General features: G+C 38.1%; 1 protein-coding gene across 8 annotated transcripts in view; it reads left to right on the plus strand.

The window, feature by feature from the left end:
• Window positions 1-17,308, plus strand: part of LOC135204289 (paired box protein Pax-5-like) — a 225,951-nt gene that overhangs the window by 65,453 nt on the left and 143,190 nt on the right. For 7 of the 8 annotated variants that reach the window (XM_064234438.1, XM_064234437.1, XM_064234443.1 and 4 more), the window contains one exon: window positions 11,118-11,156. The exons of the other annotated variant lie outside the window; for it this stretch is intronic. In XM_064234438.1, the coding sequence (XP_064090508.1) occupies window positions 11,118-11,156 (39 nt within the window). The remainder of the gene's footprint in view (window positions 1-11,117; window positions 11,157-17,308) is intronic. 8 annotated transcript variants of the gene reach the window in all.

A 17,308-nucleotide genomic window follows, 5' to 3' on the forward strand; every position in this document is an offset into this window, starting at 1 on the left:
AGAGAGAGAGAGAGAGAGAGAGAGAGAGGGAGTTTTCAAGTTTTTAATTAGGATCCGTTGTGTGTGTTGTGTGTGTGTGTGTGTGAGAGAGAGAGAGAGAGAGAGAGAGAGAGAGAGAGAGAGAGAGGAGAAATTTTTTCATTTTTAATTATTATGGATGATTGAGAGAGAGGGCCGGCGGCGGTTTTTGGGGTTTTGGGGTTGTTAATTGGGGAGATTAAAAAAAAAAGTAAATCTTTAATCAGAATGAAAGACAGATCGGCATTCAGAAAGAAAATACCACCTATTGGCTGTTAGCAAACACTTCGTGACCAAATTCCCGATTTCTGTAACGAGTAACAATGAATAATACTCATTTCTTTCGTAATTAAAATCCTAGTAATTGGGGTTTAGCCGAAGCGCTGACCCCGTGAACTCCTTCCTACGCCCCGCGGAAGCTCATTTGGAATCGGGAAATTGTTGCGACTGCCCACGTGATCTGATGCAAAATGAATTGAAGGGCGCTGGGGAGGAGAGGATTCCCGGGGTCGTTTTGAAGAGCAACTTTCTCGTACATTTGAAAAGAAGAAGAAGAAGAACTTTCGTATCCCTTATACTTTGTCGTAGAGATGACAGGAACAACTTTCATATCCCTTATACTTTGTCGTAGATTTGAAACGAAGAAGAAATTTCACATCCCTTATACTTTGTCGTTGATTTGAAAAGAAGAACTACTTTCATATCCCTTATACTTTTTCGTAGTTTTGAAGAGAACTTTCATATCCCTTATACTTTTGTGTAGTTTTGAAGAGAACTTTCATATCCCTTATACTTTGTCGTAGATCTGAGAAGAACAACAACTTTCGTATCCCTTATACTTTTTTGTAGATTTGAAAAGAATTACTTTCATATCCCTTATGCTCTCGCGTAGATTTGAGGAGACGTAATATTTTTTGGGATGGAGATTTTACACTTATCTTACTTCCAGCAGCAATGCGTAGTAACAGAGGTTTTTTTAACCTGTGCCGTATTGAAGTAAAAAGAATAAAGTACTTGAACCAGCGAGTAACCAGAAAAAATACTTAAATCAACGAGTAACTAGAAAAAATACTTAAACCAGCGAGTAACCAGAAAACAAAATAACTTAAACCAGCGAGTAACCAGGAAACAAAATAACTTAAACCAGCGAGTAACCAGAAAAAAATTAAACCAACGAGTAACCAGAGAAAAAAGACTTAAACCAGCGAGTAACCAGGAAACAAAATTACTTAAACCAGCGAGTGACCAGAAAAAAATATCAAACTTGCAATTATTGACCGAGTAGATTTCATCACGATGGAGTATATCAATGACTGATGAGGTGAATAGATACTAACAGGATATTCAAATGAATAACCAGTAAAAGTCTTCAGTAAGATGCTGTCGTCTTACTTACATGCGATTTTAATGAATAACCAGCGAGAGACTTGCCTGTTACCTTACAAGTTACTTACAAGAAGTTTTGATAAATAACCAGTTAAAGCAATAATGAGAGGCACACGGCTTATCACTCGGTATCTGTCGGCTATTAATTCTTTCTCGACAATTGCAAAATTGCAGTCGAATTGCACGTACGTACGTACGTATTCACGAGATCAGTTTTTGCACGGAAAAGGTCATCCATCGGTTGCACAGCTGGACGAGAGTATCTTTCGCCAACGAAGACCAAAGATGAAAGACGAAATCGGAAATTGGTTTTGAAGTTCTAACTGTAAATAAAAGATTTTAAACTATAGATAATAGATTTTCCATTCGAAGAGGTAACCCGCTGCCGTACAAGTATTAGAGCATGATGTTTTATCCAGCAAACGAATGATAAAAAAAACTTGGAGCTTTTAATATATTTAGAAGGAGATTTTGAAATGGAATACTCTCAACCAGACTACAGATTTTGCAGTTGTAGGAAATTTGCCATAACTGTCGACATACCTGTTTATGAAGGATCACTCCGACGTGGGAAAGCTTTTAAAGTTCATTGAAATTAAAACTTATTTCCAAGTAGGAATGATGGATGGAAATGAAAAGCGTGCGAATATCAACAACTTCTGTCACAGATTCTTCCCTTAAGTCGATTACGAAATTATAGCCGTTGCTCCCAGACAGTGTCCTTCGACATATGAGACACAGGTCTTAAAAATTCGTACGGTTTGTCTTACAAATGTTGTGTAGCGTAATGCATAGATAAGAAGTAAGTAGCATATATTTGATAAAAAAATAAAATAAAATTTAACAGTAGAAAGTCGAGTAACTCTGAAAAGGATAGACAGATCGACCCGCTACTTGAAGACAACGAGAGACAAAACAAAAAAAACGTCGATTGTCTCTAAATCTGGGCAAGTCACGAAGTGCTTACGATCTTCTGAAGCGCTTCGAGAAAAAGAAATAATATACAACTTCTTGCTTAGAATCTCGACCATTGGCAGTGATGCAAAAGTCGTTCGCTCTAACGCAAGAGCTCCTCTCATGAAGAAATTGATGTGGGGGGGGAATAAAGCTGTCTGCAATTGGATAAGGCATTTCTGCTACAATCTCTCTCTCTCTCTCTCTCTTCTCTCTCTCTCTCTCTCTCTCTGAATGGATCCTAGACAAATTGTTAAAGTATTTCACAAAGAATTTGTGTAACATTAAAAGCAATGTATTCTAGATGAAAATGTATGTAGTTCTGGATTTGTTGTAATGCTTTGTAAATAATTTATTGCATAAAAACTTGAAGAAAAAAATTAAAGACTTAAATACTATGTAAAACATAATCTTCAAGTTATTAAGAGCAGCCATGACCAATACGATGTTCGTAATATTATTTTATGTTATGAATTATGAAAATTAATAATTATATAGTTCAATAATTATTGATAGTTAGGCATGCGGTAATGACAGATGTATTCAGATATGCACAATGATGCAATATTCATTAGGGTGTAAACTAGGCGTCTTTTATCATCCGTCGTTATCTACGAAGACAAGATAAAAAGATACGCAGCTTTTGTATCAAGCGAAATTAAAAAATAGTACTTGGCGTTTTATTTAACGGCCATTTTTAATTCAGATACGCTTTTTAAAACCAGCAGTTGGGAGGCGAGTTGATTTGAAGGTAAAAAAAATTAAATCCCAGCTGACTCCCCTTAATTAAGAATATGCCATCAGAAATGTGTTTTGGGTGGGTGGTGGGGACGATGATATTTCTTAGAGGAGCCTTTCCCTCCCCTTCTCCCCCTCATCCCCCTCCCTCTCCCTCTCCCCTCTCCCCCTCTCCCTCTCCCTCCCCCCCTCGGGCTTTTCATGTTAATGATGGCAAATGGCCCATAAACCCATGAGTCGTCACACACTCCACACTTACGGCTCTCTGATCAAAGACTCCGGGAGGTGGGGGTGGGGGTGGATGTGGGTGCTGGGGAGGGGGGACTTCTTTTACGAATGGTTTTAATGCGCATGCGCGTCCTCCTCGACCCGAGACTCTTCTTACGAGGTGTGAAATTAAAGTCCATCACTTCTTGTGGCATTTTGAAAATGGATTGCGTCTTAAAACGTCATCCATACCGAGCTATTCGTTCCTTCTTCGTCGCCTTTATGGGTTTTCGTATCTCCACCTCCTCCTTCTTCTTCTTTTCTCCCTTTTCTCTCACCCTATTTCCTTCTCCGAATACCAATTTGTCTCGATATCACAACGATCTCGCTCCAGACTTTCCGATATGGAGGTGAGTGCCGCCAGTGCACCTCACGCTGGGCACTGTAGGACTTACTTACTCAAGGTTCCTTGCGGCGTGCCTTCGGCCCCTAGCTGTATCCCCTTTCGTTCCTTTTTACTGTACGTCCGTTCGTATTTCCCACCTTCTCCTTCCAATTGTTTCATAGTGTTTCATTGTTTCCTCCTGTTACACATTTAAAGCCTTTTTACTCTCAGTTTCCCTTCCTCCTCCTCCTCCTCCTCCTCCTCCTCCTCCTTCTTCTTCTTCTTCTTCTTCTTCTTCTTCTTCTTCTTCTTCCGTTGTCGTGTGATGCCCGGCCCAGAAAACAAGTCTTGCAAAACAGATAAATCGATTAAACGCGGCTCTTTAAGTTTTTGTTCGGTTGTCGTAAGATTTTTAACTGGTCTTGGCTCATCAGTGGCACTTCATCATTGAGCAGATTATTTAGATTTGAGTGTCTCGGCGTACGCTAGGTTGTTTGAAGCGACTGTGTGAAGGGATTGTTTGCAGCGATTGTTTGAACCGATCTTCCGCGTTCTGTTTGTTTGGGGAGATTGTTGTAACAAAATATACAAATTCGAGAACTGTTCACTATGACAGTTATGCAGTAATTATTCGCGAAAATTTTCTAGAATTGTAATCAACTTTATTTTCATAATAGTAATAATAATAATAATCCACAGTTATACGTTAAATTGTATCAATATAATTTACTATATAATTGTTGATTTTCATTACATATCAGTTTATCACGATGTTGTGAATTTCTTAGCAATAATAATAATAATAATAATAATAATAATAATAATAATAATAATAATAATAATAATAATAATAATAATAATCATATCCTTTATTTTAGCTCAGTGCTCTATGCAGGGAATATACACAGTAGAGACAATACAAAACACACAATTTTATGCACGAGATACGAAGATAAAAATAGCAGTTAGCTATACCAAAACAGTTGTTGATAATATTCGTAACATTAGTAATCACAATAATAGTAATTACAGTAATCATAATGAAATGATAGTAATAATGAAAACAATGATAATAATGGTAAAAGCAGTAGCGTTCGGTTATATAATGCTATTAGGGCACTCATTTTTTAATTTCTTAATCTCATAAGCATTAATTCAGAAAATAGACGAGATGGTTTACTAGTATAAATCGTAGGAAATGCAATGATTACCACAGGTAAAATCAATATATTTAAAGTCGATTTCGCCACAGAGAAATCATTGTTTTTAATTTCTTGTACTCTGAGCATTAATTTAGAAAATAGACGAGATGACTTTCTAGTATAAATGCATGATTACCAAAAGTATAATGTAAATAAAGTCGATTTCGCCACAGAGGAAAATACAAAACAGTTCAAGTGACCTCCTTTCTACAAATCTAGTCGAGATATATCTTTCTCTCTCTCTTTAAGTAGATTCAAAGAGGACAGCGAATAAATCTGCGTTGTTAGTTTGTCCAAGAAGTGCCTCCCGGAGTTATACTAATGAGCTAAGCATTGTTTTTGTCCGGTTCGCCCTGTCTGTTGTGTTGCAACGAACGCTTAAGTTCATCAGTTCGATTTTGGTACAAGGTTGTTCATTGAGGAGACTTTGTCGTACTCATTGACTTTTAGTAGTTGCTGGTTTAGACTTCATATCTCCTTTTTTTTTTTTTTTTTTTTTTTTTTTTTTTTTTTTTTTTTTTTTTTTTTTTTTTTTTTTTTTTTTTTTTTTTTTTTTTTTTTTGAGGAAAGTAAATTTTAGTTTACTGGTATGACCAATTTGCGTATGGACACCAAGAGAACGTATCATACATAATAACCCGTGCGAGATAGAACAGTCGTATTTGCTGTCTATGATTTCGTATCTGTGTTTTTGTGCAAAGGAAAATATACCTGTCGCTTACAGGTATGACCAAACCGTGTGTGGACACCAAGAGAACTTGATCATACATAATCAATGCTAGATAGGAACAATTTGGCTGCTAGCTCTTATTCTGTATCGGATCATACAGCTGTATTTTATTGTATTTTACGATCACGGTGGCATTTACGAGATGGGAGGGGGCGGGTTGTGGCGAAGACTTATAAATTTAGACCCAGGAGACTCCTAAAGAAATGTTAGTTTTTCCCATTCAGCTCAAAGTAATGAACAATATTAACTATATTGGTGTCACGTGTGCATTTAAGGCCAGTTAGAGTATTCATGTCTGAAAAATAGTGTTAAATTTTTTAATATCTTTTTCTTCGCTTGAGGAAGTGTCCCAGTGGTTGATGAAAACGAGATATTTTTACGTGTATTTGGTATTTTCCTCGTTTGCTTTCGAAATACAATTGTCGGTGTTCTGACAGGCCAAAGAAGCTCCTATGATTCATTTACAGTAGAGGAATTTGGAAGAAGCAATGATATGCATTTATCGCTCTAGCTTAAGACAGCCACGGGATGGCACGGGCTCTTGCTCCGCAGGAGTCCGTAATGGAAGTGATAGAACTTGCAGCTGATCACAAGCGAAGCTAAAAGGTCATGATTCTTTGACAGCAAAGTAAATTAAAAGGAACAATATCTATCTATCTGTATCTATCTGTCTAAAGCCAGCCCCGTTCTGGTACGGGCTCTTGCTCTGCAGCAGTCCGCCATGGAAGGTATTGACTATAAGCATCTGATCACAAGCGAAGGAAAAGGAAAAAAAAATATATCCATCCATTCGAACTGAACGAGACCAATCCTTGTCCTGGAGGCAGCAGCGCAGAATCTCGCTCCTTATCTGAGAAGAAACTAGAAACTGGTTTCCCTCACCGGGTAACGGGACGTGCTTGAATGAATAAAGAAGGCGAATTGGATATAAAATAAGAAGAATAAGAAGAAGATGAGGAAGAAGAGTCAAGAGGAGAATTTGGAAACCAATGTCCGGATGAATGAAGGAGGTTCCATACCCGGTCTCACCTGTGCGAGTCGGCCGTGAACAGGTGATGATTAACCAAAATCGAATGTTAATCAGGATAACGGAAACTTGTCATTGAGGAGAGTAACTTGTTTCCCCGCCCCCCGCCCCCGCACCCCACCCCCACTCCCCCGTGATGGGTTTCTCAAATGCGGTCGGAGCTGTTGTTGTTGTCCAGAGCGTCTTCAGTGATGCCCAGCTTATCTGCCTAATTTCTTTCACATTGATTAAAAATAAACTGAGATGGAAGGACAGATTTGGAAGACCTCTGTTGCCATAGACTGTGTGGTTTATGTAATTGCAAAAGAAGTGACCGGGACGAAGTTTGGGAAATTAGGACACGTCTATTGGACGGAGGAAGGTGGGGAAGGCTAGAAGGAAACAGTGACCCCCATATAGAAGTGGGCAAAGAAGAAGAAGGAGAAGAAGAAGGGAGTCTGGAGACAGAGTCTGAGAGAGGGCAAAGTACTCTCGCAAAAGTGTCGTAGGTAGTACAAAGAGCTCAGAAGTAATAGTACTGTATTAAGTAGCGCGTACATCACGAGAAGAGCAATGTTCGATAGATGAGTGTAAGTAACAGTAGCAACAGTAGCGGTGATATACTTTAGAATGTAAACACGTCTATTCGTCTCATCTTGACGTTCCTTCAAGTATGACGGAAGCAGCGAAAGTCTTCCAAAAGTAGCTTTGTGTGTTTACCAGTAAACACACTATATCACTGTTGCCGTTCGATATGACAGATGGATTTCCGAATTTTTCGTTTTCCCTAAAACTGAGAGAGAGAGAGAGAGAGAGAGAGAGAGAGAGAGAGAGAGAGAGAGAGAGAGAGAGACTTGATAATGGTATGAATCCGTGGTCAAGGAGTTGCAAACGGGGCGTTGGTCCGAATCAGATAATTGGACTTAACATACACTGCGAGAAGTTGGTTTTCTGCGAGAGATTATAAGGCTGATACAAAGAGAGCTACAATGGAGTTAGGTGAACCCATTTCTATTTTAAAGGCTTTTTTTTATTGTTGCCATTATCACTTACCTTCCAGCGCCCATTTAAAAATCCACGGAGTCTTCGATAGTAAGTGGAGATCTTTTAGGCAAAAATATACTAGATATTACCACGCCTCTGCAGTGAGACCGTCTACAGGTGTTGTGTCGCCTAGTTCACTATATAGATAGAAAGATAGATACTAGTTGGAGCAGAATGTTCATTAGTACTGACTAAAAGGGTCTACACACCAGAACCCGTTTCTCTGGAGCTTGAAAAGCAGTGAAAGCTTTCTTTGAAGGGTGATGTCTGCTTAACAGAACAAACCCCTTTCACACCTAACACAAGCGACGTCATATTTCATAAATAGTAGGTCGGGCTGAATATTAGAAATCATCATAGACAGTCAACTTTTTTTGGCAGATTTTTTGACATTTTGAATCATTTTTGGACAGCTTTTTTTTACTTTCTTCACAACTTTTTTTGGCAAATTCTTTAACGTTAGATAGTGGCACTGGAAGTAATCATAGTCAGTCAACTTTTTAAACCTTTTTGACTTACTTTTTGACATTTTGGAAAATTTTTTGAAAGCTGTTTGACATCTTGGAAAAAAAAATTTTTTTACAACTTTTTAACGTTTTTGACAACGTTTTTCGGCACATTTTCTGACGTTTAAGTGTCTCATTGAAACCAATTATGGTATCAATATGGCACTCCAGCCGACCAAATTTTTTTTTACGCAATTCCAAGAATTGATCAAACATTTTAATCATGTCTATAAGTCGTCATGAACAATTTAATGATCATTTTGCGATTATCAATTAGAGAGAATCGACCCGAACCGGTAACTTATAAACGGGTTATGTCTCGGGTAATGACGATTGAACTGTCATTGACGAGTGAAGAATTAATCATCAACCACCAAGACCCTTATGATTGATTGATCTCAGAAGCTTAACTTGGCGTAACGGCAACAAAGGTCATCGACTTCCAGGTCGCGATTTCCAGACAGTGCGGATCGCGAGATATTACCTCTGAAAAATTACCTCTTTTAAGAAATTGTTTGTTTGAGAGATTGCCTCTTTTGAGAAATTACCTTCCGAAGAATTGCCTCTTTTGAGAAATTACCTCTGAAATATATCTCTTGATGAATCACCTCTTTAAGAAGTTACCTCTTTTGAGAAATTACCTCTTCACTTTTTATAAATTGACTTTTTGAAAAATTACCTTTTTGAGTTTGCCTCTTTTGAGAAATTACCTCTTTTGAGAAAGTCTTTATAAATTACCTCTTTATAAATTACCTTTTTGAAAAATTACCTCTATTGAGACTGCCTCTTTTGAGAAATTACCTCCGATAAATTACCTCTTTTGGGAAATTGCCTCTTTGAAAATGCTTGGTGTGTGTATGAGATCTCAGATGAGTCAGCAGAATCGAGACGGTGTCTTTGATGCTATATTGAGAGTCGAACAATGATCGTGGAATTCGATTGGCTGAAAATGAGCGGAAATTACAGCGTATTAATACTATTCAGAAATACACTTGGACAGAAAGACTTTTAAGTATATTGGCAGTAATGTATAATTATTTCATTACGCATATTAATATATATATATATATATATATTTATATATATATATATATATATATATATATATATATATATATATATATATATATATTATATTTATATATATATATATATATTATTTATTTGTCTGCAACAAACATTTTTGGACACACATAGGTACATAGAGACAAAAATGTATGTATGTCTATATATTATATATATATATATATATATATATATATATATATATATATATAGACACGCATACATTTTTGTCTTTATGTACCAATGTGTCCAAAAATGTTTGTTCAGACGCGTATTATCCTTACAGATATCATGTTATTATAATAATAATAACAATAATAATAATAATACATGGGATTACTTTCACCGCGTTCACAGAGCCTTGATATAGGGCGATCCGATCCCGTAGAGTTTTTCAACCTAAGGTCTGGCGAAATTTCCCTCGTTTCCTGCCAGGCTCCTTGTCAATTTAGAGCACCCCGTATTAATACGCTTTTATGGCATCATTCAAGAAAGATATTCGATTTCCTTTATGATATAGAAATGCTTCTTAGTTATTTAGGTCATGCAAACTCTCTTTATAATCAGTAGAATTTGAATAATACGTTATTTAGTTAACTAAATGTCAACTGGATTAGTAATTGGCGCGAGATGTGTTTGGGAAAGGAAGCAATAAATAGATCTTTAAGAATCTATAAAATGTTTGCCACTACATTTGGGGAACTTTCCCATTCACGTGTAGTCGATAGTACCTATAGTATATAGAGACACAAAGAACAGACGTTTCACTTATTCCAGCGTAAGAATCATCAAACTAAATCCTGAAGAAAAATAAAAAAAAAAAACACCATCGATAAATTCGCCGTTCCATAATCGCTGGAGTGTACCAGATACAGAATAACGGAACGGCTTCTCCAGCTCGTTGTAACGTCGGCGAGATGAACGGGTTCCATCATCTCCTCACAGATGGCGGGAGCGTCCAGAGCACATCCGAACCAGGTCTCTCTTGGCATGCGACTTCGTCTGCCATCTAGCGGCGGTTTGGGGCACTAAACTCTGTCTCTCACGCCCAGAGTTACTGAGTTACTATAAGCCTTCATCCCAATAATTGTGCGTTTTCCTTGGGTATCGGTGTGTTTACGGGATATATATATATATATATATATATATATATATATATATATATATATATATATATATATATAGTAACCTTATTATAGATATAAAATACGGTCTTTTTCTATACCTCTCGGTATATTCAAACACGAAGGCGAAATGCATTATGTATTATATATATATATATATATATATATATATATATATATATATATATATCATATTAAATATATATATATTATATATATATATATATATATATATATATATATATATATAATATATATATAATATTATGTATACATTTTTGAATGCCGTTATTGAATGTTATGATAAGCACACACACACACTCAAAATAAAAAAAAAACGCTTTTCTGGCTAAACGAGAACCAATAAGAAAAAAAAACACTGACTTACAGACATAAAAAAAAACACATTAACTCACAGACATATAAAAAAAATTCACTGACAAACATCAGACTAACAAAGGATCCCTTCAAGTCGTAGAATCTCTTTACTTTTTTCCATCGCGTTTGGAAACAACTGTATTTGACGACGAAAACCCACGTGTCTCCCATTTTGTAATTCATGTATTCCTTTCCATCCTAATTCCTGTAGAAATACAACTAAAAAATACTGCATTATAACCATCGTATCAAAAGGAAGTGCGATGAATTGTCTAATATCTCTTAATGCATTTCAGGAGGTGTAAATATTTTTTTTTTTATTTTGATGTGTAGCTCTGTTTCTGTTTGTAAAACCCAATTGTCTTAATTTTCAGTTACGGGGTCGTATTACTTTGGCGAGAATTCAACCAAAGGTAAATACAAAGAGAATGTGTAGTTGCTGCTTCTGCTTTTATATTCATATTCGCTTGTTCCTGTGCTTCCATTTTAATTTGTTTTATGTTTTTATTGTAGCTTGGTTGTTGTGTTATGTAGTCTTCATAGCGCTCCTTGTTTCGTATGCTTCATTTCGAGTGTATCTTCAAATTTTCTACATAATTTTTTAGATTATTTTCCAAGTTTTCTCAATGGTCCGTTGCTGGATAAGTCTACGGGATTTGTACACCATCTTTCACGGTTGATTTCCCCCTTCTACCTTTAAATTTTTGTCATTTTATTTTTTTGTTATGGTATTACAGCACATTCCTTATCCTCCACTCACACACGGATAGATGGAGAAATACATTGTATGGCGATGTATACTCAACGTATACTGAGACTTATCATTCAATCCAGTCATTACCGGAAAGGTTCTTTTTTGACGAATTCACCTTCGTACTACATGCTGGAAGGACAAGTTCTACTTCACATCATAGGCTGTTTACTTCCTCACTTGACAAAACACACAGCTGTTGAATAGACATCCACTAAAGACATTTGAAATTACAGCCATTTGAAACAAAAATCAATTAAATTATGTACCATTTTCTCTGATTTGCATTCAGGAACTATTCAATAAATTTTGTAAAAATTTTATTAACGATTATTGCAATGAGGATTTGAAAGAGATATATTTCTTGTCCTGTGACGTACTACATCCAGCCATTCGTTACCCTTCGGAATATTTCCACGGAGGACGTTAGTTCCAGCTCACGTCGTGGACAAAAAGCTTCAGATTTTATATTTAGTTCCTGATTGCAATCTTGATGATTTCTTGATTCGAAAAGCCGTATAAAGGTCCTGTAGATTACTGTCGTCACAAACTCTCTTGATTTTCTCTGTAAAATGAACAATTTTTCCGCTAATGATGTCTAGCACTGCGAATTGATTGCTTACCATCAGTTATTGTCTTAGTTTATCAAGGTGCGAGTTGCACCTTGATATTGCACCCAGCACCTATTTTGTTTATTGCAAATATCTCTCCATGGCTTTGATATTGAATGCTGGATGTCGTTGTAGTTCTGGTATCACAGGCGGATTTGATTATTGTCTGTCGTTAAAGCGTATATTTTAGCATGATGCTTATGACAAAAGGTTATTAAAAATGCATGATTGGCCGCTTTTTGTAATTAGTGTGATTTTGATACCTGCATACGTACATAAAGTTTAATCTGGTACCTATTTGTTCCTAGCTTCTGAAATGATATTTATTTCAATGTAATTTTAAAATGCATATTTCATTTATCATGTCCAAAGTAATTAAAAAGGTAAAGAATTTCATGTGTTACACGTCACATCTTTTAAACATTCTATACTTTCTAAATAATAGTTATTAAACCTTTGCTAGTTTAATCATTTGCCACATCCATATCTACCTCAGTCACCCCTAAAATCCAAGATGTCTTAATGCGTTTTCTTTCTTTCCAGGTGAGTGTTAGTATTCCAAAACCTCCCGTTTCGTATCTCCCTCAGCCGAGGGTATCTGAAGGTAGTTGTTAGTAATTAAGTTATTTATTATTTATCTTTTGTTGTGAATGAGTGAGTCACGTGATTAACGTGGGAGGGCTGTCATTCGTCTCTGTGCGTTTGCATGACGTCGGAGCTACGAGTCTCTTGGGGGAGGGGGAAGAATTTCCTGTAATGCAAGTCATGCACTAAAAATATTACACGATTCACTAGCGATGACACAGTTCATTAACAAAGCGTTTCATTAGAGAGAGAGAGAGAGAGAGAGAGAGAGAGAGAGAGAGAGAGAGAGGGAGTGAGTATGACATTTGGCGTCATGCCTTCTTCATACTTTCCTTTTATTTTTTTCGTGTTTGATTTGATGGAAGGGTCAGCAAGCATTATGAGAAGAAAGTTTTAGAAAATCCAAAATGGTACAAGAAGGATATTATATAGTCGAAAGCCATTTTTTAATATGAGTTGTTCTCTCTCTCTCTCTCTCTCTCTCTCTCTCTCTCTCTCTCTCTCTTTCATTATATATACACACATACACACACACACACACGCACACACACACACACATATATATATAGATATATATATATGCTGTACTATTTTGTAAAAAAGGAAAAATACCTTTTCTGTAGTAACAAGGCGTTGCATCAACCCACTTCTAAAACCCCACTCGCTTTTCATAGTAACCACACAATCTCTCTCTCTCTCTCTCTCTCTCTCTCTCTCTCTCTCTCTCTCTCTCTCTCAGTTACGCCACCTTCTAGAGTATATATATTAGTATATATATGAGACTATCCTACCCCACCCACCAACAAAAAAAAAAATGCAACGTTTCATCTTTAAAAGGACATGACAAATGTATAATGAAATGTTTTGCTCGGAGGCCGAAGGCTTTGACGACCAATTAGCACTAACTACCAAACTAGGCGTGACGTCGTCGTTCTTCGGGGCCCTCCCGAAACCAGGCAGTTTGGAGCCGCTGCTTTGAGGCAATTATGGCTCTAATGCGCAGAGCCGAAAAAGGCGGCGATTTTTGGCCCCGGTGCGAATCTTTGGGGGCTGGCGAGGTTAATGGAGAGAGAGAGAGAGAGAGAGAGAGCCCGATGAGTTCTGGGTTTTGTCTCCTTTTCTTCGAGGTTATTAACGCCTTCTTCTTCTTCTTTTTCTTCTTCTTCTTCTTCTTCTTTTTCTTCTTCTTATCTCCTTTCCTCTTTTTCTTCTTCTTCTTCTCTCGTCCTTCTTCTTCTTTTCTTCTTCTTCTTTCTCTTCCTCCTCTCCGCCTCTCTCTTCCTCCTCCTCCTCCTCCTCCTCCTTCCTCTTTTCTCTCCTCCTCCTCTTCTTCCTCTTCTTCTCTTCTCTTCTCCTTCTCCTCCTCGCTCCTCCTCCTCCTCCTCCTCCCTTCCTTCCTTCTTCTTCTTCTCTCCTCCTCCCCCTCCTCCTCCTCCTCCTCCTCCTTCTTCTTCTTCTTCTTCTTCCACATAAGCCCTGCCTTGCGTACAAATAAAGATACGAACTTTTAATTCAGGTAAGGGGTCTCGGGAAAGGTAGAATGATTTGATACGCAGGTTTTACTTATTAGTGAACTTTTTTTAGCAATTAGCGATTTTAGCCGTCCATGAATTTAGCAGTCCAAGATTTTAGCTTTCCTTGATTTTAGCAGTCCATGATTTTAGCGGTCCAAGATTTTAGCAGTCCAAGATTTTAGTAGTCCATGATTTTAGCAGTCCAAGATTTTAGCAGTCCAAGATTTTAGCAGTCCATGATTTTAGCGGTCCAAGATTTTAACAGTCCAAGATTTTAGTAGTCCATGATTTTAGTAGTCCATGATTTTAGCAGTCCAAGATTTTAGCAGTCCATGATTTTTGCAGTCCTTGATTTTAGCTGTCCATGATATTAGCAGTCCTTGATTTTATCTTTCCGTGATTTTATCTGGCCTTGATTTTAGCAGTCCAAGAATTTAGCAAACCATGATTTTAGCAGTCCAAGAATTTAGCATTCCATGATTTTAGAAGTCCTTGATTTTAGCAGTCCAAGATTTTAGCAGTCCTTGATTTTAGCAGTCCAAGATTTTAGCAGTTCATGATTTTAGAAGTCCTTGATTTTAGCAGTCCAAGATTTTAGCAGTCCTTGATTTTAGCAGTCCAAGATTTTAGCAGTCCATGAAGTTATGAAAACCGAAAACTTAAATGCATTATTCCGATAAAGATAAAAAGCTCGTTTTTTCTTCTTTTGCTTGTGGCTGGAAATCTCCCCAGCTAATCTGTCTTTATATTTATTTTGGTTAATTTTTAATCAGCTTCTTTAAAATCATGGCATCCATTTAGTCGCAGTTTCCATTTCTCGACTTCCTCCTTCTAATAAAAATAAATAAAAAACTTTCCACTCTGCCTCCATTTGTTTTTGTATGATTATTGTTTTAAAGTCATGTTTCATAATAACCGTTTTTGCCCATTGTTGCTCACTTCTTTCTCCATCTTTTCGATATAACTTTTTTTTTTTTTAGCCTCATCTCAAGTCGAACCTCTATTGTCCATTGTCTTGACATTTACCGCTCTCTGCTTCATTATGTCGGTTTTCGTAACCAAACATCTTTGTCCTGACCTCCCGTCCGTGTCGCGGATAACTTTATATTCCATTAATTTCTCCAAAGGGCTAGGTGACAAAAGGAATATACGTACGTAAGTACGTACGGACGGAGGGACGGACTTGAGCCGTGCTGGTGACACCGAAAAGTGCACGTGTCTTATTTACTCTGTGATCACACCAAGTCTTAAGCCATAAACCTTGTATAGTGAGACTTACCCGTGGCAGCCGTGGTCGGGTATCGTTCACGAAGTTTTAAATAATAAGGATTTCGTGACCTCCAGGCGGAGGCTTGAGAAAACACACCGCCTTGGAATAGAGTCAGTATTCTCTGTTCTTGCTTTGGTTGCTATATTTCCTGTCTTTTTTTCTTTATGAGAGGTTTAGGCCGATAAGCTTTCTAGAAAGTTGCGTCTTCGAAATCGAATGGTCTTCCAGCAAAAAAGTGACATTACTCCCCTGTAGGAGGAGAGAGAGAAAGAGAGAGAGTAGAGGTTTGGGTATGGGGCTAGATAGAAGGAAGAAGAGGCCCCACGGAGGAGGGGGGATGGGAAGGGTATTAGAGGAACTCTATCTGTGCCAGTGAGAAATGTCTATATCTATCTCTGCGTGACATCGACTTCGCTACATGTAAAGTGTCACGGCGGTCTGTTTTATCGCCCGAAAGTTCGGTGTGTTATTGTATCGGAATGCCCGATAATTACGAAAGTTCCCTTTGTCTCGCTACAGACGAACGTCTCTCCGACCGACCTGCGTCCGGTATCCTTCTCTTGGAGATGCCACTTCCAAGGGGAGGAGGACCTTTTATCTGTGACCTCTTAAAAAGCCCGGAGTTTGGCCGGTACAAGTCATACGGCTCGGAGGGCGCTTGGCGGTATAAGCAGCACACGCACCGGCTATATAGTAGAGATTGTAATGGGCCATTATAGGTTGTCAATCCCGTACATCGCTGTTGAACATCACCTCGGCGATGTTTAGACGTCGCAGTTCGTCGCAGAACTTCCACGTTCATCTGATAAAGAGGAAGGCGTGTGACTGGGAATGGCCCTCGAATGGGGTATCCATAATGCATTTTATTTTCACCGCGGGTAGAAAGAATCAACTGCAAACTTTTTACCTTCTCTCTTTCTTTCTCTACGTGATTACCCAGTTGAATGTGTTTATCGGGAACACAATTCCTTCCCCTCTCTTTCTTTTCTAAGCGATCGCCCGTTTGTGAATGTGTTTACTCGTAACAATACCGGGTTGTGCGCTCTTTTGAAATCTCAAAGAGCATAAATGCGCGCCGTGCAATTTGTAGCCCCCTCCATATGATTCTGATTAGGCTTCAAAGGTCGGCTAAATGCTCAACAAATCGCACGGTTTTCTCAGCCACTTCAAGACCGGCTTCCCTTGCTTGGGACGCAGCCATTCGTCAAGTTAATGATTAAAAGTACAATGGCATTATAGCGCCGCGGAGAACAAATGGTGACACTGTCAGCATCTGGGCGAACGCCAGAGTCGGACTGCACCTGATAAAGCCTTCAACGAACGACTTCTCAGTCGTCGAACAAATATAAAGAGACCATGAAGACCTCGACGAATGGGGCCTCCTCAGTCGTCGAACTACAAAAGACAAGAGGAGAGGCGAAGCTTTTTTTTTTTTTTTTAAGTTATTTATTGAAGAGCGGACGGGAGACGAATATGCAGGGCAGGCAGGCAGAAGGGCACTCCGCCCCACCTCTCTCTCTCTCTCTCTCTCTCTCTCTCTCTCTCTCTCTCTCTCTCTCTCATCAGGGTGACAGGAATTATGAGGACGACCTGGGAGTCCCTCCGTACAGCATTCGTCGCTCTGAGTGGCACCTCGTAATGGATGATGGTGATGGTCCTGTGGTAGTGTCAGGTTTGGTTGTGGGTTAAGGGGGTGAGGACGAAACCACACAGCTGAGGAGCATATGGTTGACATCAGCTCTTGAAGAATTAGCAGAGTTTAGAGAGAGAGAGAGAGAGAGAGAGAGAGAGAGAGAGAGAGAGAGGAACACACACATTGACAGAGAGAATTAGC

The sequence above is a fragment of the Macrobrachium nipponense genome, chromosome 44, assembly GCF_015104395.2.
Source record: "Macrobrachium nipponense isolate FS-2020 chromosome 44, ASM1510439v2, whole genome shotgun sequence".
NCBI lineage: Eukaryota > Metazoa > Arthropoda > Malacostraca > Decapoda > Palaemonidae > Macrobrachium > Macrobrachium nipponense.